This window comes from Heteronotia binoei, chromosome 11, assembly GCF_032191835.1.
Source record: "Heteronotia binoei isolate CCM8104 ecotype False Entrance Well chromosome 11, APGP_CSIRO_Hbin_v1, whole genome shotgun sequence".
Classification (NCBI taxonomy): Eukaryota; Metazoa; Chordata; class Lepidosauria; order Squamata; family Gekkonidae; genus Heteronotia; species Heteronotia binoei.
Window position 1 is genome coordinate 62,046,243 of NC_083233.1, and position 21,750 is coordinate 62,067,992.

General features: G+C 41.7%; 1 protein-coding gene across 1 annotated transcript in view; it reads left to right on the forward strand.

Moving 5' to 3' along the window:
* PI4KA (phosphatidylinositol 4-kinase alpha) overlaps positions 1-21,750 on the forward strand; it is a 107,294-nt gene that overhangs the window by 59,204 nt on the left and 26,340 nt on the right. Inside the window, exons 22-40 of the mRNA XM_060249911.1 lie at positions 465-598; positions 2,070-2,152; positions 4,816-4,886; positions 6,533-6,657; positions 7,802-7,883; positions 9,488-9,571; positions 10,134-10,223; positions 10,377-10,496; positions 10,768-10,860; positions 13,606-13,762; positions 14,425-14,552; positions 15,754-15,912; positions 16,341-16,492; positions 16,920-17,027; positions 17,475-17,602; positions 17,686-17,805; positions 18,825-18,904; positions 19,362-19,555; positions 19,907-19,997. Coding sequence (XP_060105894.1) covers positions 465-598; positions 2,070-2,152; positions 4,816-4,886; positions 6,533-6,657; positions 7,802-7,883; positions 9,488-9,571; positions 10,134-10,223; positions 10,377-10,496; positions 10,768-10,860; positions 13,606-13,762; positions 14,425-14,552; positions 15,754-15,912; positions 16,341-16,492; positions 16,920-17,027; positions 17,475-17,602; positions 17,686-17,805; positions 18,825-18,904; positions 19,362-19,555; positions 19,907-19,997 — 2,199 coding nt within the window. The remainder of the gene's footprint in view (positions 1-464; positions 599-2,069; positions 2,153-4,815; positions 4,887-6,532; positions 6,658-7,801; positions 7,884-9,487; positions 9,572-10,133; positions 10,224-10,376; positions 10,497-10,767; positions 10,861-13,605; positions 13,763-14,424; positions 14,553-15,753; positions 15,913-16,340; positions 16,493-16,919; positions 17,028-17,474; positions 17,603-17,685; positions 17,806-18,824; positions 18,905-19,361; positions 19,556-19,906; positions 19,998-21,750) is intronic.

Here is a 21,750-nt window from a genome sequence, read left to right on the forward strand (position 1 = left end):
GCCATTATGCTGTACCTTATTTATTCTAGACTGTCTTGCTTCTGTGGAACTCAAAGTGGTATATATGGAATTCCCAGGAAGTCTTCCATTCAGACCTTAACAAAACCTCAGCAACCTTAATTTCTGCAAGGTTATTGCCTTATATGCCTTCTGGCCATGTCTTCATCCCCATACTGGGATGAGTTTCATTGTGCTACATTAACATTTTTTGCACCTTGCTGCTCAGAAGCCAAACACATGCTTCATTGTCTTCCCCTTGAGGGTATGCGTTGATACATTATTTGAGAACAAAAAGGTTTTATGATTCTCCTGTTCGGTTCACTTTGCATGTAATATAGAAGTGATGGCTTTTGAAAGGAGCTCAGAAGACTTGAGTAACTTGAACATCATTGAGGTTGCCAGGAGAAATACTGGCTGCCAATTTGGATTGGCTCCAGCGCTGAAATTGTTTGTTTTGCCTCTAGGCTGAACTGAATGACTTACGGAGCACCATCATAAACCTCTTGGATCCTCCTCCAGAGGTGTCTGCCTTGATCAATAAGCTGGACTTTGCCATGTCTACTTACCTGTTATCTGTGTACCGTCTGGAATGTATGAGGTATTTTTAAAGCTCCCTGGTTTTATAGCTTGACTCTGATTTTTAAAAAATGTTATGCATTTCCCCCCCAAATGAGGAATAGATCTATCTAGTACATTTTTAGTCCTTGCTCCAAGGAGCTCAGGATAGCATGTATGGTTTTCCCATTTTATCCTCACAACAACCTTGTGAGGTAGGTTAGGCTGAGAGCTAGAGTGAAAACTGGCTCAAGGGCTCCCAGCAAGCTTCATGGCGGAACGGAGATCTGAACCTAGGATTCCAAAATCCCACTCCAGTGTACTAACCATTTTATAGATCTGTGTCCTAATGCTAAAGCTAAAGTCATAGGATCATAGAGTAGGAAGGGGACCTCCAGGGTCATCTAGTCCAACTCCAATAAGTCACATAGTGACCCCATAGTTCACTATGTTTAATTAATTTTCATTGTATCCCATTGCTTCAAAATAACCTGCTTTTGTAATCAAGAGCTGAAAACATCCCCAGTGGCTGAAAAACTAAGGCGCAGAGGACTAACACTATGCAAGCATGTTTTTTGTTAAATAATAATGAGCATTTATTTAACAAACCTTCCAAATTTATTTAGGTATGGAATATTCTAGTTAATGTTGGGGTGGCAGATTTTTTAGATAAAGTGGACTCTAGCTTGGTGTGTCAGTTCCTGATAACAGCTCAAGCTAGCTCAGACTGATGTGAATGTTTCCTTTTTAGTATTGAGAGGAGATATCCAGTGTCAGTGTGAACATAGGAACAGATTGGGTGTATCAGAATCAAGACTGCCCAGCATTCTTTCTCTATCAGGAGCCAGCTTTATGCTTCTCTTTATGCCTTGGTTTTTGGCCCAAGCATCCTGGAATTCCAAACCATACTGATTCTGCCCATTTAATAGCGGTGATAATATTCTTAACATTTATATAGTGATTTCTGTGTTCAGAAGACTCCACTTTTATCACTTCGTTGTAATCCTGGGCTGCATTCAGACATTGCTTCTAACGAGGTTGCCTGCAAGAAGCCCATTTGTTGCTGGGCTCACACCTACTGTCATTTTCTTTTCCCTTTCTCCCCTTTCACATTTTCACTTGGAGAATTGTGGTTAGAAATCAACTTTTTTTTACCTGTGGCATATGTATTCGAGGGCACAAGATAACCTAAGTTCGTCCATTCCACCCTCCAAATTAAGATTCTGAGCCTGGACTAACTTTCATTTTAGAATCCTGTGGAGGGAACTAATTTCAGTTAAATTGTGCGCCTGTATTCTTATGTGGCAGGTAAGCCAACCATAGTGGCTTAAATGCAGCCTTGGGGTGGGGGTGGGAGTTGCTTATACTTAAATGATGTAGAAAAAAGAAAGGGAGGGGAACAAATTTACTTAGGAATGGTTAAACTAAAATAGAATTAATGTTGTGCAATAGGAATAGGCGATAATTACTTTCCTTTCTCTTGAAATGCATATCTGATCATTGATTTTTTTTAGGGTATTGCGTTCAACAGACCCGGATCGCTTTCAAGTGATGTTTTGTTATTTTGAGGATAAAGCCATTCAGAAAGACAAATCTGGTAAGGCTCTGTTGATTCTATTCAAGTAGACATATTTATGTCCATAACAAAATAAATGTGCATTCAGTATCTTCCCTTCTGATGGTTTTGTATAAATACTGATGATAATATTAAGCAAGAATATACATGTTCTCTGTGCTTCATACTGTGGCTAGGAAGCCCAGAATGCATTCTGAGTAGCACATGAACTGATGAATAAGGAGTCAGGCCTTGTAGCAAATGCTAGTGTCATTTAGCATTCAAGAGTTTTATTTGTCTGGAGCACATAAGTTTAAGCACGACATTACATACAAATATGCACTCTTGCATATACATTGCATGAAAATTTCAAAGGAGAGAAGTGATATTTCCATATTGTGCAATTCCAGCCTTCCTTACAGTTTGAAGCATCTTTGTAATGCCAGTTACTCCCCGCCTCAGGCTCATCTTGGCAGTCAGCCAACACCAGCCTGTCTGCCGAGGGCTTTTGGCATAAAACAGAACACAACCTGGTAGCGTGAAGTACAGCATCAGGGTTCCTGAATGCTATGAAATTGACAGCAACACAAAGACATAATTTTAAAATGCTTAAGAAGAATATATTAAGATGGTGCCCAGTTCCTAAAAAGAAAATAAGTGACTGAAAACAATGAAAGAAGACAGTATAATCCTAGCACTTTTTACTTCTCAGGCACCTAGGACAGACTCACATAGGCTCTGTCCAAATTCTAGCCTCAACTGGCTGACGGACCATCCTAGGAAAAAGTAGAAACACAATTTTGCACTAGTTTTCTAATCCTGATTTAGCTCTGTCCCCAAGCTGACATTCTAACATTAAAATCATAGAATCATAAGAGTCACAGAGTTGGTTCTATGATTCTAGTGTAGAATGTCAGTTTGGGGACAGAGTTAAACCAGGATTAAAGGTCTAGTGTGAAATTAGTGGGAGAATCTTCCATCAGCATCCCATACTGCACACCAGGAGACCCCTAAGGAACAAAGCAAAAGCCTACGTTTTTAGCAGAAAATCCCTCAGGACAGAAGAACCCCAGAGCCAATCAAAAGTCTTTCCTCAGCTAGGTCATCACAGCAGTGACCATGCTGCTTTTCCATGTTTCAGCACAGGAAAGACATCTTAGATGTAACTCATCTAATTAGAAAAGGGAGGAGGCCCTGTGAATGGAGTGCTTAATTTTCCCAGGCACCATTCTTTCTCCCAAGGACAACCACTCAGCCAGCTGTGTTGTAATAATAAAACAAGGAAACTTAATTGTACAACCTAAAGCAGTACACCAGAGGACTTAAAGCTTATTTTTAATTATAGTTCCATTACAACCTTTCCCATCCAGTGAGAGTCTGGATAAATAAGTTGATTTGAATGTGGCAGGGTATGTTGGAGAAGGCTGATTTGCTTACAGCTGTGGTGCTCATTCTGTGATTTGTGGAGAGCCACATCTGCAAGTTCTATTAAACCACAGAAGAACCACTTTTAGTTTCATCCTTGGAATGAGGCGTGCACCTTAGGAAAGCTTGCACCTTACCAATTCATCTAGTAGTGGCTGTTTCAAGGCAGGAACCAACTACCAATCACAAGCCACATACAGCAAGGACCTTTCCCACTTCCTTGAAACACAGGGCAGGTACCACACTGAAGAATGGTCCTGAGGCACTGAGTGAGCATCGCTAATTTGCAATCTAGACGTGGGGCTGTCCAACATGGCACTGGATTCTCTCCTTTGTTGGTGTATCTGCGGGTATGCTCTGGACTTGCGAGGCTTAATAGAAAGCAACTGTGGCACTCTGACTTGCCTTAACTATTTACATTTATTTACAAGTTTACAGTTATGCTGGTATACACTGACAAAGTGCTTCGCCAGACAACATGATTGAGAGCAGAGATGAACAGTACAGTCTATTCACAGTTATATACATTGCAGCAATACAGAAGCACCAATCAGCACTCAGTGCTGAGTCATCTTGCATAGGCACAGTACTCTGGACAGACCCGGTATGAACCAGATAAGGGAAGCTGTCATGAACTGTCACAGATCACTGGCATCTGACTCCAGCCTGATGTCTTACCAAGCAGCAAGCATATGCTGACATCCTTATGGAATACTGAACATGCAAACAGACTTTGTGACATCCAGGGTCTCAGTCGGAAAGAAGTCATTCTCAATATTTGCTTGTTTGAGATCCTTTAACCCAGAGATTTTAAGGGGGACTGAATCTACATGAAAGCATGTGCAGTATCACTGGAGCCGCCATGCCTCTCTAAGCTGAGTTTTGCCTTGTCTGCATTTTGCCCCATGGCAGGGATCAACCCACTTTTCTCACAGTGGAGCTTTTTCCCAGCCTTGTGTTGGGAAGATGCAGTTTTTCTGTCTTCTTGATCCTTTGAAACAGAAATAGGAAAACAAGACAACAAAATTGCAGTGTAGAAATGTGGCATAGTCAGATGATCAGTTTCAGGTAGACTCTTGGTGGGTTAGATGGCTGTCGTTTGTGCTTCCCGTAATAGATTAGTCGTGCTTGAAAAGGCAGCTAGTTCTGAAAGGTACTTCATATTGTTTCATTATCACTTTTTAATCTAGTAGAAATTCCTTAATGGTCTGATGACTCATTGGCTTAAAAAAAAGTCTCTCGTTTTTTCTTAAATGATGTGAAATTTTCTTTTTTTAAAGGTATGATGCAATGTGTCATAGCGGTTGCAGATAAGGTGTTTGAAAGCTTCCTCAGCATGATGGCTGACAAAGTAAGTTACCAGACGATAAAATCAATTGTGTGTGAGTCCTGTAGATCAGGAGAAGTGCAGGGTAATAAATATTTTAAATAAATATAGTGGGGTATCACTGAGGGTGTCCAAGATCCAGAGTGTGTTTGTACACATCTCTGGACATAGAACTTTGCTGTCTTGATCTGCTGCCATACTAAATTCTTGGACTGTCAGATTAGTTTCTGTGCCGTTGCTCCGCCGTACTGGAAAAGGAAGAGCCCTTGAATGGACAGGTATTTTTTCCAAGATAGAGCTCTTTGCATCACTGTCTTTTTGTCCCCGCATTATAAAATACTTTGGAGTAGCCCTGAATACAAAAAGAACTTTGTGTTGGTTAGAAGCTGTTAGCTGGAATGGCTTTGTCTTTGTCTTATGGTATTTTTCTGGGGGTTTTTACATTGTCACAGTTGCCTTGGGGGTAAGTTATACTAAAACATGAAAAAGTAGTGTTACTTGGACAAATTGTTAGGAGCTGTGTCTAATTTGCTGCAAATTTGATCTTACTATGCAATCTTGTATCATTTTATGTGCCATGTTAACACCTACACTTTGCTCCAATTCTGTTGTGATTGATTCTGCAGCCCAAATTCTATTTTAGAGATCCAGTCTGGCATAGTGGTTTAGAGCATGGACTCTAATTTGGAAGAATCGGGTTTGATTCCCCACCCCTTCACATGCAGCTGCTGGTGTGGCCTTGGGTCAGTCACAAGTTCTCTCAGACCTGATCTCTGAAGAGCAGTTCTCAAAAGAGCTCTCTCAGCCCCACCTACCTCACAGGATGTCTGTTGTGAGGAGGGGAAGGGAAAGGAGATTATAAACTGCTTTGAGACTCTGAGTGAAGGGTGGGATATAAATCCAGTCTCCTCCTCCATTTATTGAATGTCCCATCCTGTTGCTCGCATTGTAATCCGCCTTGAATCCCAGTGAGAAAGGCAGGCTATAAATAAGAAACAATAGAAATAAATATCTGCATTTTGAGAAATGTGAGCTGGAACTACAGCGAGGAAAAAAGCTAAGCCAACACAGTTACAAGGTAGTATGATGAGGTGATATTTCCTTTCTTTTATGGGATTAAATAGCCCCGGAATTTGGCAAACTAGAAGAGCATTCAGTGATCTGATTAAAACAGAGGGTCATTTTGGGGAACTAGTTTCAAGCGCTGAAAAAAGCCCTGAGTTACTGCAGAAGCTTTCAAGTAGCAAACTTAATGATGAGTGGACAGAGCATTGATTCAGTAACTGGCAAGTGATTCTGATGAGTAATGCTTACGTTAACCACAGTGGAATAATAAATGGATGCAGTATAAATGTTTCATGTTTTATCCATCCTTTATTTAAGATATGTCTTTCCTCACCCCTCAACCACAACATTGTCAGGGAACAGCTTGCAAACATAATTGAATCCAGATTATGATTGATAAAACAACAATATTTCCATAAAAACAATAAAGCAATGCCATTCAGCAGAAATGGGAAAATGATAAAGGGGACAACAAAATCAATGCAGGTTACAAAGAATACCTGATGAAATATGAAATATAAATTTAAAATGTCAATTTATTATCTCTGAAAAAAGAAAAAAATGATAAAGATTTCTTTTACATAGTTTTCTTTTAACATCTTCAGCCTAAAACTAAAGAAAATGAAGAAGAGCTAGAGAGACATGCTCAGTTCTTGCTGGTAAATTTTAATCACATCCACAAGAGGATCAGGCGGGTTGCAGATAAATATTTATCAGGCCTTGTAGATAAGTAAGTATTGATGTTGTCCTTGTCACAAAACCTTTTCCACACTGAATGTTTTGGTTCTGGAAGCCTGTTGAATAGTTGGGAGTTAATTGGCTCACATACTTGTTCAATCTTTATGGATATGATTAGCTTCATTTACACTGTACAGGCCTGCAGAACAATCTTACAAAAGAAGAGCCCTGATAGATCAGACTGTTATCAGCCAAATGCTTCTAGGAAGACCACAAGCTGTGTTTGGAAGCAGCAGCCTTTCTTAAGATTGTGCCTGCCATAACATATGGGTGCTTTGTCTAAAGGCAAAGTGAAAATGCTTTTTCTCTTCAAAACTATTGTTTTATGCAGGGCTTTCTTTGTAGCATGAACTCCTTAGCATATTAGGCAATACCCCCTCCCCCGTTATAGCCAATCCTCCAAGAGTTTACAGGGCTCTTCTTACAGAGCCTTCTGTAAGCTCTTAGAGGATTGGTGATATCAGAGGGGTGTGGCCTAATATGCAAAGGAGTTCCTGCTACAAAAAAGCCCTGGTTTTATGTATGTGCAGATACATGTAAACTTATCCAAATGAAATGCATATAGCAGCCAGAGAACACGGCCTTTTCAGTGGTGGTGCCTCACCTTTGGAATGTCCTTCCTCCTTGAAGTACACCTGTCATCTCCCTTATTTTGTATTAGGAGTCATGGCAAAACAATTCTTTTTACTCAGGCTATCTAAGGGCTTTTTTACTTCTCTGAGCTGATTATGTGGTCTACTTCTAGCCCATTTTATCAATCTACATTTTGGCTGCTTGATGTGTTGTTTTATGCTAGATGTATACCTTGGCTTGTCTTTTAATGTCTTGTCTTGAATGACTCTGTGTTACTGGTTTTATTTTATTGTTTTAGTAGTAAGCTGCCTTGAGCAGGACTCTGAAGTGGTAGCGTATAAATTTAAAAATGTTTGTTGAATCAGGTGACAGCTCTAAAGTAACTCCTTTATCTTTTAGTCCTGGACTGTGTTTGAAATCCCTGGCCAGACTGGTTGCTAGCAAGCATGTAAATTAGAAATTAGAAATTTAAAACTGCGCATTTTGTTAAGTAGTGAAATCTACTGTTTCCTCGGCTTTTTGCACTCATGTTTATCTATCTCTTACTCTTATTTTTTTTAAAGGTTCCCTCATTTACTGTGGAGTGGAACAGTGCTGAAAACCATGTTGGATATCCTTCAGACTCTGTCATTGTCTTTGAGTGCCGTATGTATTTCCATGTTGATCCATCATTATTGGGTTGCTACCCTATTTATAGAGTTCTTCTCAATGGTAGATGGCTGATTACATGTTTATTTTGCAAAACTATTTTTACAAAGATACATTTTGCAGAATGTATCTCCAGAATGGCGATACATCATGTAGTATTAATTGAGGCTTTTTCTTTGCATTAAACAGTTCGGGTGTTTTCTATAATGACTGGACTGTTCAAATATGATTCTGTCCATTTAAATACTCCATTTAGCTCAAATACCAAAAAACATATCGTTACTCCATGGTTGATGGCTTAGCCCTATGAGTCTTTTGCTCCAAGTTTGGTAAGAAAGTTGTTGTTTCAACAACCCAGCAAGAGAGGCTGGTATTATTATCTCCCTAATGTATATAAAGGCTGTAGCTGAATGAGAATTGGCACTGTTCCATTGCAAACAGCCACCATTGCCAGAAGCAGTCTGGAGATACAGCATGGAACCATTATGCAACATAAAGCTCTGCAAAGAAGTGTGCAGCGAAAGTACTGAGGACAACTCATCCACCTAGCATCATCAAAGTCCTTTTCATCACCATTGGCTTTTTTACACCAAGGCAACCCTGCGTAGCTTCCAAAGGAGGTTCTTGTGGCTCCCTTGTTTGGATGTTCATGAAGCAGTGGAAGAACATTTTGATTCAGCCACCCTATGGGCTGTGGCAAACCTGATTTTTGTGCAATAGAGTGGTATCTTGCTGTGACTGTATGGATTACAGCAACTTCATCAATTGCAAGGCACAAGTGTCAAATGCAATATGCCAAAGAAAAACCAGCATTTCACTGATAACCTAAGAACATAACAGGTGCCCTGCTGTATCTAGTCCAGCATCCTTGTTCACACACGGCCAGCCAGTAGCCTCGGAGAGCCAGAAAAGGGGCTTAGAGGCCTCTTCCTGAAGTTGCCCCCGTTCTATCTTTTTGTGAAAGCAGAAATTATTAATTTTTGAGATGTGAGGGCTGCAGGGATGGAGTATGCAAGACCAATGACTTAAAGCCTCATTCTTATAACAGCAAAACTATAATTTATCATTACTCCTGAATGCAGCACATGATTCTTGTTAGAAAAAAGTAGGAGTCCAGTAGCGCCTTTAAGACCAACAAAGTTTTATTCAGAATGTCAACTTTCACATGCATGCACACTTCTTCAGACAATGGAATGGGGCACAGTGAGAAGAGCTACATATAGCTGGTGTGCAGTGGTTAAAAATGCAGTGGCACAAAGCTAGAATTCAGTGGCAAAATAGTGAAATTAACAAATTGAAAGAACATTTGGTCTGGATAGTATTTGTGTGGGAAACCAATAAATGGCTCTGTTGCTTACAAGTCTGGGTTAAACAAAGGACTTGTTTTTCCTAGTGATGTTCCTGTCCACCTATTTTACTTTTTAACATGTAACATACATTATAAACATCATTCTAGTTTGCCATTCCATTGTACCCCATTCCATTGTCTGAAGAAGTATGCATGCATACAAAAACTTACATTCTGAATAAAGCGACTCCTACTTTGTTCTATTGCTGTCCACCTGGATGATTCTTGTTAAAAAGTCCATTTTCTGTTTTAGGACATTCATAAAGACCAACCATACTATGACATTCCAGATGCTCCATATAGAATCACTGTTCCTGACACATATGAAGCTAGAGAGGTAAGTGTGTCCAAAATATTAAAATCAAAGATCTTGTGCTGTTATTCTTTTTATGCATGTTCTGGCTCTGGCACACTTCACGGTCTCTGGAGAGCCTTGACATCATTTTAAGAACATAAGAAAAGCCATGTTGAATGAGGCCAGTGGTCCATCCAGTCCAATATTCTGTCACACAGTGGCCAAAAACCCCAGGTGCCATCAGGAGGTCCACCAGTGCGGCCAGGACACTAGAAGCCCTTCCACTGTTGCCCCCCCAGCACCAAGAATACAGAGCATCACTTGTCCCAGACAGAGAGCTCCATCTTTACCATGGCTAATAGCCATTAATGGACCTTTGTCTTTGAAAAGTCTGAAGGATTTTGTCCTTCCAGATACTTAATAATTTGAAAACATTTTCCTATTTTCATGATCACATGTTGCAGCGGCTTAGGGCTTTTGTTTCCAGGCAACTTTTAAATACAGGAGAGGTACAGTGACCTCTAACAGTGTTAGCTTTACGGGATCACGAATTGCATAAAGATGGTTTGAGTCACTGGCTGTCTATTTTGCACCTCTTTCCTAGAGCATAGTCAAGGATTTTGCTGCACGCTGTGGAATGATCCTGCAGGAAGCCATGAAGTGGGCTCCTTCGGTCACAAAATCTCACTTGCAGGTAACCTCTTCCAGCTGTCAGCTGTATTAATGATAATCAGACATGTGCCAAGTTCAGCTTGGAATGTCTGTCCTTATTTTTATATAGTGAGGGCTAATGTGAGTACTCAAAACCAGCATCCTCTAAAATAGCTCTCCCCTTTCCCTCTTTCAGGAGTATTTAAACAAGCATCAGAACTGGGTGTCTGGCTTGTCACAGCACACAGGGCTGGCTATGGCCACCGAAAGCATTCTCCATTTTGCAGGTTACAACAGACAGAACACCACCTTGGGAGTAAGTATGAAGACAACTGTCTGTTGATGAAATGCTCAGAACTCACTACGGCTATTTGCTTTGTTGATTTGCGATCTTTTTATATAATCAAACGTGGCATCTCTTCAGACTGGTACTGCCCTAATGTGAAGAGTGCGCTAAGGGAAAAGGGGAGAATGCAAGGTTACTTGTTTAATATCCCAGTTTTTGGTATTCACTTTATTGCCGATAATGAACCTGATCCTGAACCTTTATTGCCAGTAACGAAGATGGTGATCCTTTCTGTTTGTAGGCAACCCAGTTAACTGAAAGGCCTGCCTGTGTGAAGAAGGACTACTCCAACTTCATGGCTTCTCTTAACTTGAGAAACCGCTATGCTGGAGAAGTAAGTGCGACAGAGTTTCACTAGGTTCACAAAGGAAATGAGTCGGTTTTTCTAGAAGGATGTTATTTGTGAAAGGAATTCGAGTGTTACTTAAAAAAAAAAAATTAAAGTGTTACCTCAGCTATATGTTACCAGTGGTGACATCCGATAGAACTCTTCTAGGATGCATGTGATGTTTCCTTTCTAGGGTATGATTAAGTGATTGTTTAAGTTGACATATTTTAATCTGGTACATTTTTAATATTTATTTATTTATTAGTTCGTTAGTTTGTTTATTAGACTTATATCCCATCCTCCCTGCCAAAGCAGTCTCAGGCCAGCTAACATGCCAATGAAACATTACATCAAACCAATTAAAACAGTTATAGGCAATAATACATTAAAACATTAAGATAATACAAGTGCTATAACAAACAGTCTTAAAAATGATGGTATAAATGATGGTGGATAGCTGCATATCCATTCTGTATCTATTTTTGAAAGAATTATTTCTTCCTGATACTTATTGATGATACATATTTGTGTCTTATTTATTTAGTCCAAGGCTTATGCCATGAATTTCAGGGTCTTTCAACACAATCAGGATATTTTTTTTGTGCATTTAAACCAGGGGTGTCAAACATGCATTCCACGGGTCGAATCAGGCCTCCAGAGGGCTCCCTATCAGGCCCCCGAGCAACTGGCTGTCATCTGCTTCCTTCTTCCTCTCTCTTGCTTCCTTCTGCATTACAGCTTGCTTTGCAGGGCTTGCTCACTCGCACAAGAACTGCAGAGAAAAACCTCTATTTTTTCCATTGGCGGAGGCTCCTCTCTTGGGGAGGAAGGGAGGGGGGCTGCAGAGCTTGCTTTGCCAGGCTCTCTCAATCACCCAGCAGAGCTACTGAGCCAAGCCTCTTTTCCTTCTATCGGATCTTTAATTGTCCTTTATAAAGTTTATATCTCTGTTACTTAGTAATCTTAAATAGATACACACGTGCCCCAGCCCGACATGACCCGGTCCAACAAGGTCTTATTTATGTCAAATTTGGTCCTCATAACAAATGAGTTTGACACCCCTGATTTAAACAGTGTGCACATTTCATTTCTTGCATACAGTCTACCCCATTTTCCTCAAAGGTACACTGACTTTGCCTACCAAATATTGTTATGCTTATCTAGAGAAACAGGGGCAAGTGGCAAAAACAGACTCCCAGAGCATTTTCCTTATGTTTTTACTGTGCAGTTTTAAATATTCATGTATGCATTGAATTTTTTTCTCCCTGCTACTTCCCTCTAAACTCCCCCCCCCCAAAAAAAATAAATAAATTCAGAACAGCAGTTTAGCCTCACAACAAGCTTGTGAGGTAGGTTACTTTTGAAAGATGGTGACTTGCCAGTGTTTATACAGTGAACTTTATAACTGACCAGGAGTTGGAACTTGTGTATCCTTTGTCTGTGACCAACACTCTTGCCCCCCAGCGCAGTGGCTCCGAGATAATAGCCTTGCTCATCAAGAGCAAGCTTAGAACTCACATTTCCTAATGCAAGGATCCCCAACTTTTTTGAGCCTGTGGGCACCTTTAGAATTCTGACATAGTGTCGTGGAAAGGAAAGGAAAGGTCCCCTATGCAAGCACCAGTCATTTCTGACTCTGGGGTGACGTTGCTTTCACAGCTTTTTCACGGCAGACTTTTTACGGGGTGTTTTGCCATTGCCTTCCCCAGTCTTTTGCACTTTCCCCCCAGCAAGCTGGGTACTCATTTTACCGACCTCGGAAGGATGGAAGGCTGAGTCAACCTTGGGCTGGCTACCTGAATCCAGCTTCCGCCGAAATCGAACTCAGATCATGAGCAGAGAGTTCAGACCACAGTACTACAGTACTGTGGGCACAGCCACAAAAAATGGTTGCTTCAGGAGTCAGAGCTAGCCACAAAATGGCTGCCACAGCTTACCTTCAATCACCAAGTGAGGATCCTTGTGCTGGGGTGGCAGCTGCCACCAAAGCAGTGTTCTAAAAAAATGTGCAGATCCAATCAAATCTCCAAGGGCAGTCAGACGTTTTACTGGGCAAAAGCCCCATATGGCCCTACGCACTTTCTTGGAACATTTGGTGAGCACCAAGAAGGGTGTCAGCAAGCACCATGCTGCCCATGGATGCCATGTTAGGAACCCCGTTCTAATGTTTACAAAGTCACACACTAAACTACTGAGAGCCAGTTTGGTGTAGTGGTTAAGTGTGCAGACTCTTATGAGGGAGAACCGGGTTTGATTCCTCACTTCTCCATTTGCACCTGCTGGAATGGCCTTGGGTCAGCCATAGCTGTATCACAGAGGCTTTCCTTGAAAGGGCAGCTTCTGGGAGAGCTCTCTCAGCCCTACCTACCTCACAAGGTGTCTGTTGTGAGGGAGGAAGATAAAGGAGATTGTGAGGGTGGGGTATAAATCCAATGTCGTCATCTTCTACTGAAGAAGTCCTCCCTACTGAAGAAATCCTCCAGTGAAGGCTATGCTTGTAGAGTTTCCTCTATGAAGTCTGCATCTGGCCAGACCTTGGGCAGAGGAGAAGGCTGTGTTTTCCTTTCCCTACAGCTTCCTAAATAAAAACAAAACAGTGTCCTATTGATATTAAAAAGGTGCACTGGACAAGAGACTACCAAGGATCTTTTAGCAACTGAATGATTTAATACTTGTATGACCGGCAAGAAAATCATTGGCTGTTTATACCACTTTTGTGATCACTGTTAATTAAGAGACCATGTCTTCTAGGTAGCCGGGATGATCCAGTACTCCAACGCCACAGGCCGTGCATCGGATCTCAGTAAGCTAATGATCAAACAGCTCAACGATGCACTAGAGCCAGGCCAGCCGGAACTCTACACTCAGGCCATGTTTAAGCTGACTGCGTTGTTAATATGCAGCAAAGGTAACAGAAGATTTGCCTTCCTTTATTTACTTGGTTCATTTATTCTCCACTTTTCTGTCCAGAGGAGGCATCAAGCAGCTTGCAACATTTTTTCCTTCTCCGTATTCTCCTCACAACAACCCCAAGAAGGAAGTTGGGCTGCGACTGTGTGACTGGCCGAAGGTCTCCCAGCATGCTTCCATGGCACAATGTGGACTTGAATTTGGGTCTCCCACACCCTGGTCTGACACTCTGACCACTATACTAGTTCAAATGGGTCCTAAGGTGGTGTTGGTGGACAGTGGGTACAACCAAAGGGAAAATGATGATTCATTTAGAAGTTCATATCCCAGTCCCTTAGAAGTTGACCCTAGAGGTCCCTTCCAACTCTATGATTCTATGATTCTTAGTTATGCTACAGTTTCAATAATAGTAGTCCTGTACTTCTGTTTCTGCACACAGCACTTTTTTTTTTTCATTTGCTTATAGTATTTCTAGCTGCCTTTCTTACAAAACAGGACTCAGAGTGGCTTATAATAATGTAATTGTACTAAAAATTGCACCCTAAATTTTGGTCCCGCTAGAATCCTTGTGGCAGGTTATAATATAATGAATGAAACTTATTTTAATAATACATTTAGCTTTTAATGAAAATAACCTCACTATGAATATTTTTGCTTCAGACTGTGACCCTCAACTTTTGCATCACCTGTGCTGGGGACCTCTGCGGATGTTTACTGAGCACGGCATGGAAACAGCAATTGCTTGCTGGGAATGGCTGCTGGCTGCTAAGAATGGAATTGAAGTGCCGGTAGGAGAAATGAAATTGCTTAGCTTCTCCACCCCCCCCCCCCCATGAAGCCAGACTCCAAAAATTAAAATCTTACCATGAGAGTTGATGTGTTAGAAACGTCTGTTCATTTGCTGAGTGTAAGTCTCATTATGCCTGATCACCGTACATTATTTCTTTTTCAAGAGCGTTGTGCTACAAATCCACTTTTTATTTCACCTCTCTCTGTGTATCAGTGGCACTCAGACGGATTCAGCGTGTGCTTTTTTATGAGCCGAAAAGCTCACTGTATGTCCCACTGCTTGCTTACATATAAAACAGCCTTATACCAAGTCAGTCCACAGGTCCATTTAGCCTAGTATTCTCCATTCTTACTGGCAGCAGCTGTCCAGGGTCTTAGGCAAATAAACATGGTTGCCTGAGATCCTTTCACTCAGGGGTCCCCAGGGTTTTTGAGCCCGTGGGCATCGTTGGAATTCTGACACAGGGTGGTTGATGCAACCACAGAACGACTGCCACAGGAGGTGGAGCCAACCACGAAATGTCAGGGAGTAAATTCATGCATAAGCTTAGTAGTAACTCTTCAACATTGCAGGGAGAAACTTTGTTTAATAGGATGTCTTTTAAATGAACATATTTAAAAATATTTCCTTGCATCCACACTGCCTACCTTCAGTCACACAGTGAAAGCTTCTTGAGCTGCTGTCAAAGGAACTTTTAAAAACTTTGCATGACCAAACAAATGTCCAGTGACCTGTTAGGGAAAAGCCCTGCTTGGTTCCACCCACTTTCTAAAAACACCTGGTGGGCACCAGGAAAGGTAGACACTTACTTTAACAGGAGATACGGCAATGGCTGCCCTTATAAACTGCATTTTCATGTCATTTTTCACATATTGGGCAGGTGCCAAATGTTGGTAGATGAACTGCACTTTTTCTTTTTCTGTAGTAGCATTAAGCTCCATTCATTATATTTAGCAAGAATAGGAACCTTAGCCTAATTTTGCTTGAAAAAGAACTGTGATGCTACAGGAAAATTTTAATTGCCCAACAAAATGACCTAAAACCATTCTGTCGGCAGAATAAGTTGTAAACATAGGCTTGGATTGAATTGCCTAGGGTCACATTTCAAATTTGTTTTAATTTGTGGATTGTTTACAAGTCACTTAGCTGTTAGAATTGGACCTGCATGCAGAAAATAAAACACGCCTTTGTTTTCTCAGTTCATGCGAGAAATGGCAGGGGCTTGGCAGATGACCGTGGAGCAGAAGTTTGGCCTCTTCTCTGCAGAGGTGAAAGAAGCAGATCCGCTAGCAGCTTCGGAAGAGAGTCAACCCAAACCTTGTTCTCTGGAGGTCACACCGCATTACATTTGGATAGAAGCAAGTGCTCCTCTTTGGAACTGTTTCTTATTGATTCTTAGATTAGAGATGGAATTGAGAGATGTAGCCAGTTGCTCAAAAATTGGGGGAGGCAGGGAGAACAAGGGTAGGTAGACTTTACTGGAGCCCAGGGGCTCAATTAAAGGTGCAAGACCACAGAGGTGATATTATCAATTTATTCCCCCCTCCTAGACTTTTTATTTGACATCAGATTGTGTTTATGAGATGAGGCTATGGATGGTGATGGTGTTACAAGTCTATGCCAGGCCCAGAGAGGGAACGTTTGGGCTTTACCAGTGGGGAGTGGAACGCTGAGAATCTGGATGCTTTTAAAGCTTCGCTTTACTTGACCAGTCTCTGCATTGTGTAAAGTTCTGTATACGTGAAGCACATTCCCCTTTCTCACATTCCCACTTTCATTTACTCAGTTCTTGGTGCAACGGTTTGAAATTGCAAAGTATTGCAGCTCTGACCAGGTGGAAATCTTCTCCAGTTTACTACAGCGGTCCCTTTCTCTGAACATTGGTGGATCAAAGGGCAGTATGAACCGACACGTGGCAGCTATTGGCCCACGTTTCAAGTAAGCAGCTTTCATTGTCAGGGATGTGTATGTAGAATCTTAAAAGTTGGAAGGGATTCAGCTATTTTCTTTTGGGTCAAACAATAATCGAGCCTGCAGGGCTCATTCTCTTGGCAGTTAGCAAACTGGGATGAGGGAAGGTCTACTCCTTGATGCCTTTTCCTGGCTCTTGTGTAGGTGTTCCAAAGTGCTGCCTATGAGCCTTCTTTTCTTCCCCCCCCTCCCCATCAAGTGCAATATCAGCTGGGTGGGGGAAGATTGAACTAAGGTAAGCATTGCTACTAATTGAGGGCTGAAAAGGTGTAATATCAAAAGACTGTTAGGAAGTGCAGTCCCCTTGTAAAAAGCCCAGCATAGCCTCATGCAGAGGACTCAGTACTCATCACTTTTATGTATTAATTGTGTGCAATTTATTTATTATTTTTAGGCTGCTCACCCTGGGGCTGTCTCTTCTACATGCTGATGTGGTTCCAAACGCGACTATTCGCAATGTCTTGCGAGAAAAGATCTATTCCACTGCTTTTGACTACTTCAGGTATTAATCGGTTTCCCCCTCCCCCCCCCTCCTTATCCCAGAAATGATTTTTTTTAAAAGAATGCATTCCTAATAAGAACCCAGCACATTAACATTATGTCTAATCGATTTTTTCAAACCTCTGGTCTCGGTAGTATAGGGAACCAATTAATTTTTGTGAGCTTGTATTTTCGAAATTATAAGGCGGCTTTAAAAGCTGCTTTCTGTGCAAAAGTAAAATCTCCTTTCGCTTTTGCATCACAAGGCTCTGTGATTTCTAGTGGTGGTGGATTGGCAGGAACTTTCCCAAATATATATATGTATTTTTAACCTTTGTGATCTGTACATTTCATTTTTGCAAGGCTCCTCTCTCTTGGCCGTTTTTCCTGCTGTTTTTACTTAGTGCTGTTCTGGTACTTTTCATGTTCCAAGTGCTTCACATAATTATCTTGTTGCTGTGTTTTTTAGCTGTGCCCCCAAGTGCCCAACCCAAGGTGAGAAAAGGCTACGGGAAGATATCATCATACTAATTAAGTTTTGGACTGCCATGTTCTCCGACAAGAAATACTTAACAGCCAGCCAGCTTGTGCCTCCTGGTGAGTCTTTAAGCGGGAAACCGATTGTCCTCCTTTGTTTCCATTGGCTCAGTGACAAAATGCTTTTTGTGTTTATTTGTAAGACAATCAAGACACACGGAGCAACCTGGACATCACTGTGGGGTCTCGGCAACAAGCTACACAGGGATGGATAAACACATACCCTTTGTCCAGTGGCATGTCAACTATCTCCAAGAAATCAGGTCTGTCCCATTAAAAGGAGTTCCTTTATAATCTTATAAAGCTGGCTTTTGTCTTCCACATCGTGATCAAATTCGACACTGTAGGGAGGTAATTTATACAATGTGGATATTTCTAAGACAAAACTGTGATTTCTAAGACAAAACAGTTTAAAATCCAGGTGAGCCAATGTCATGTAGTGGTTAAGAGCAGTGAACTCTGATCTGTAAAACTGGCTTTGATTCCCCACTCCTCCTCCACATGAAGCTTGTTGGGTGACCTTGGGCCAGTCACAGTTCTCTCAGAACTCATCCAGCCCAACACCTACCTCACAAGGTGCCTGTGGTGAGGAGAGGAAGGGAAAAGTGACTGTAAGCCACTTTTGAGACTCTTTAAGGTAGAGGAAAGTGGGGTATAAAAACCTACTCTTCTTCTTCCTCCTCTTCTTTCTGTTTAGCTAGTACACTTTTATTTGTTTCTGACTCCATTCTGAGATATAGATCCTGTTGTATTCTTGATGACATCACTGAAGGCCTTCCTGCAAAGAGACCGGTGCTCTCTGGCAATCTGGAATGCTGCAGTGGCAGCGTCCCAAGCTCAGGGAGCTCACAGAAATGTACTTTTCTTGTCTGAGTACTCAACTGCCCTGTAAGTCATGTGACCCAGGGCTCTTCGTTTGTGGAATGCTGCCATTTCAGTGTTCCAGATGCCAGGGAGTTAATAGAAGGCTTCTAAAATTCATAATTTTTCCAAACCTTCCTCTAATTCCTTAATCGGTATTTTAAAAGTCAATATTGTAACATTTTCAGGCTAGAGAATAACAGTTCTAGAATAAGTGCTATTATAACGCTCAAATGCTATGGAAATTATGTTAGTTAACCTGCAATTATTGTACGTAGCAGTCCACTGCCTCATAATAATGTACCCTCTAGTGCTGAAAATTTCTTACTCCGTTCCTGTTAATGCTGTGTAATACCAGTGCTTAGTCTGCCAGCAGACTATATTGTAAAATGAGATTTATGGGGCATTCTGTGTCTTTAAGGCATGTCTAAGAAGACTAATAGAGGTACCCAGCTACACAAGTACTACATGAAAAGAAGAACTTTGCTTTTGTCTTTCCTGGTAAGGAATCTGTTCTTGGATACCTTATCTTACTTTGTTCTGGCCAAACTAAGCAAAACATGAGTGGGACTTTGGAGCGCTGGGTGAGGTGGCAGTATATAGCAGGGGTGGCCAAATTGTAGCTTGGGAGCCACATGTGGCTCTTTCACACATATTGTGTGGCTCTCAAAGCCCCCACTGCCCCAGTGACTGGCTTGGAGAAGCATTTGTTTCTTTAAATCACTTATCCAAACCAAGCCACCTGGCAGCTTGGAGAATGATTTAAAGTTGCTTTCTTTCCACCTTTCCTTCCTTCCTGACTTGCAACTCTCAAAGATCTGATGTTCATGCCTTGCGGCTCTCAAACATCTGATGTTTATTCTATGTGGCTCTTACCTTATACAAGTTTGGCCACCCCTGGTATATAGCGTATTAAATTTTGGCTTTTCAAAGCCTGCTTCTTTTCCTTGCTTTCAAGGCTACTGAGATTGAGCGTCTTATCACATGGTACAACCCGCTCTCTTCTCCTGAGTTAGAGTTGGATCAGACAGGAGAGAACAGTGTGGCAAACTGGAGGTCCAAGTACATCAGCCTGACTGAGAAACAGTGGAAAGACAATGTGGACCTGGCATGGAGCATTTCTCCTTACCTGGCTATCCAGCTGCCCACCAGGTAAAAATACAAACTGTTACCTAATTATTCTTAATTATGTTTATATCCTCATTTCCACCATCATGGAACTCAAGGTAGTATATATGAAGTTCCAAGAGTTGGTTATCTATGGAAACAAGTGAGCCCTTCACATTCTGGTGGCATCACCAAGGCTAGTGGTGCAGGGAAAGGTAACAGACATGGTTTGTGCCCACGGTTACCTCCCAGGCGCATGCAGCTGCCAGCTAGGTCTAAGACCAGCCCCTGAGATTCTAAGATCATCACCGCAGCTCATCTTGCTCCCAGTATATTCTCTCTACAAAGCAGGGGAAAGTGACGATTTCAGGCATTTGCACTTCCAATTTCTCCTAGGTTTAAAAACACAGAAGTAATTGTAATGGAAGTCACTCGTCTGGTTCGCTTGGACCCAGGAGCTGTCAGCGATATACCAGAAGCAATAAAGGTAATTGCCTGTGCGTATTTGAGTTGTGTCTGTGACCTAAAGAGGTGCTGTAGAACACCATGGACAAGCCCCACTGTTGCTCTGGAGATGCTAGTGTCGCATGAAACTGGGAATTGCTACCGTGGTCAGACATTGCTTTCCTGCATAGTGTAACCTAGCGGAACTGGTGTGTGACTGGTGCACTCTAAAAGTCTGATGGGATGTCGTTCTTCTTATAGCTTGAATAAAACACTCTTGGTCCTAAAGGTGCCACTGGACTCAAACTTTGTTTTGATGCATGGCTACCTACCTGAATCGTCTTCTTTTTAGGAAAGGCTAAAATCAATCCTGCTTGGGGGAGGGGGGCTGGTGGATGAAAACCATGTCAGGGTGGGACCTGGTCACAGCAATATTGTCAGATTTCAGGCATTTGCTGTTAAGGTATATAGTAATTCTGTTCTTGGTAATGATTTATTATAGACTGTATAGTAATTGAATACTATACAAGCTTGTGAGCAAAGAGTTTACACAGCTCTTACGCACTTAAAAGTGGTGAATGAACCACTAGAAAAATTGTGACTTAATTTAAAACAAAATCATCCCAATCCCTCTTTTCTGTCATTTGGAGCACAGGGTGCATCTTAATTAATCATACAGTCCCATTAACGTTTCAACCTCGAATGGATTTCTTGCCTTATTCCTATAATGACAGAGTTCCAATAGCTCTTTCAATGGAGTTTGAAGTTTTGTATTTTTCTTGATATTGCTGCAAGTAAGACATGATAAAGGCAACAGTGTTTAATAATAATGCATCTGTCTCGCAAATACCTTGTGATGGGGAAATCCCTATTTTTTGCTAACATCAAAAGGGATTGGTGGGTGAGAGGCTGTGGCACAGTGGAAGAGCCTCTGTTTTGTACGCAGAAGGTCCCAGGTTCAATCCTCAGCATCTGCAGTTAAAAAGGACCAGGCAGTAGATTATATGAAAGACCTCTATCTGAGATCTTGGAGAGCCACTGCCAGTCTAAGTACATGATATTGACCTAGATGGACCAGTGGTCTCATTCAGTATAAAGCAGCTTCACCTATCAATTGAGATTATCTCTCCTTTGTTTAACCTCCCAGGGTTTCATCATCCCAGGCATTTGTCTCCCATCCTGGCTCCTGTCTGTTATCAGAACCAGGATGGAAAACAGGCACCTAAAGCAGGGGTTGCCAAACTGCTTAATGTAAGAGCCATATAGAATAAATGTCAGATGTTTGAGAGCCATAAGACATGAACATAAGATGTTTGAGGGCAGGCAGGCAGGCAGGCAGGCAGGCAGGAAGGAAGGAAGGAGAATAGATGGGGAGAGGAAGGATGGAGGGAGAGGTGTGAAGAAAGCAACTTTAACTTCTTAAAATGCATTCTCCAAGCAGCCGGCTGGCTTGGCAAAGCAATTTGAAGAGATAAATGCCTTCTCCAAGCTAGCCAATGAGGCAGTGGGGGCTTAGAGAGCCACACAATATGTGTGAAAGAGCCACATGTGGCTCCCGAGTCGCAATTTGGCCACCCCTGACCTAAAGGGACAGAGAACAGGAAGGCAAGGCAGCAGACAGATGGCTTCCCTTTTTCATGGAAAGGTGAGCCACCTGCCTACATTCTGCGGACATATTCAATCACATGGGACAGGCCTGTGGCTAAACAAGCATGGCTACTCCTTTCATGTCTGGTTTGCTCATATCTGGTTTTTAATCACAATTTGCAAAGGTAAGTTGCAGGTTCTTGTGATTA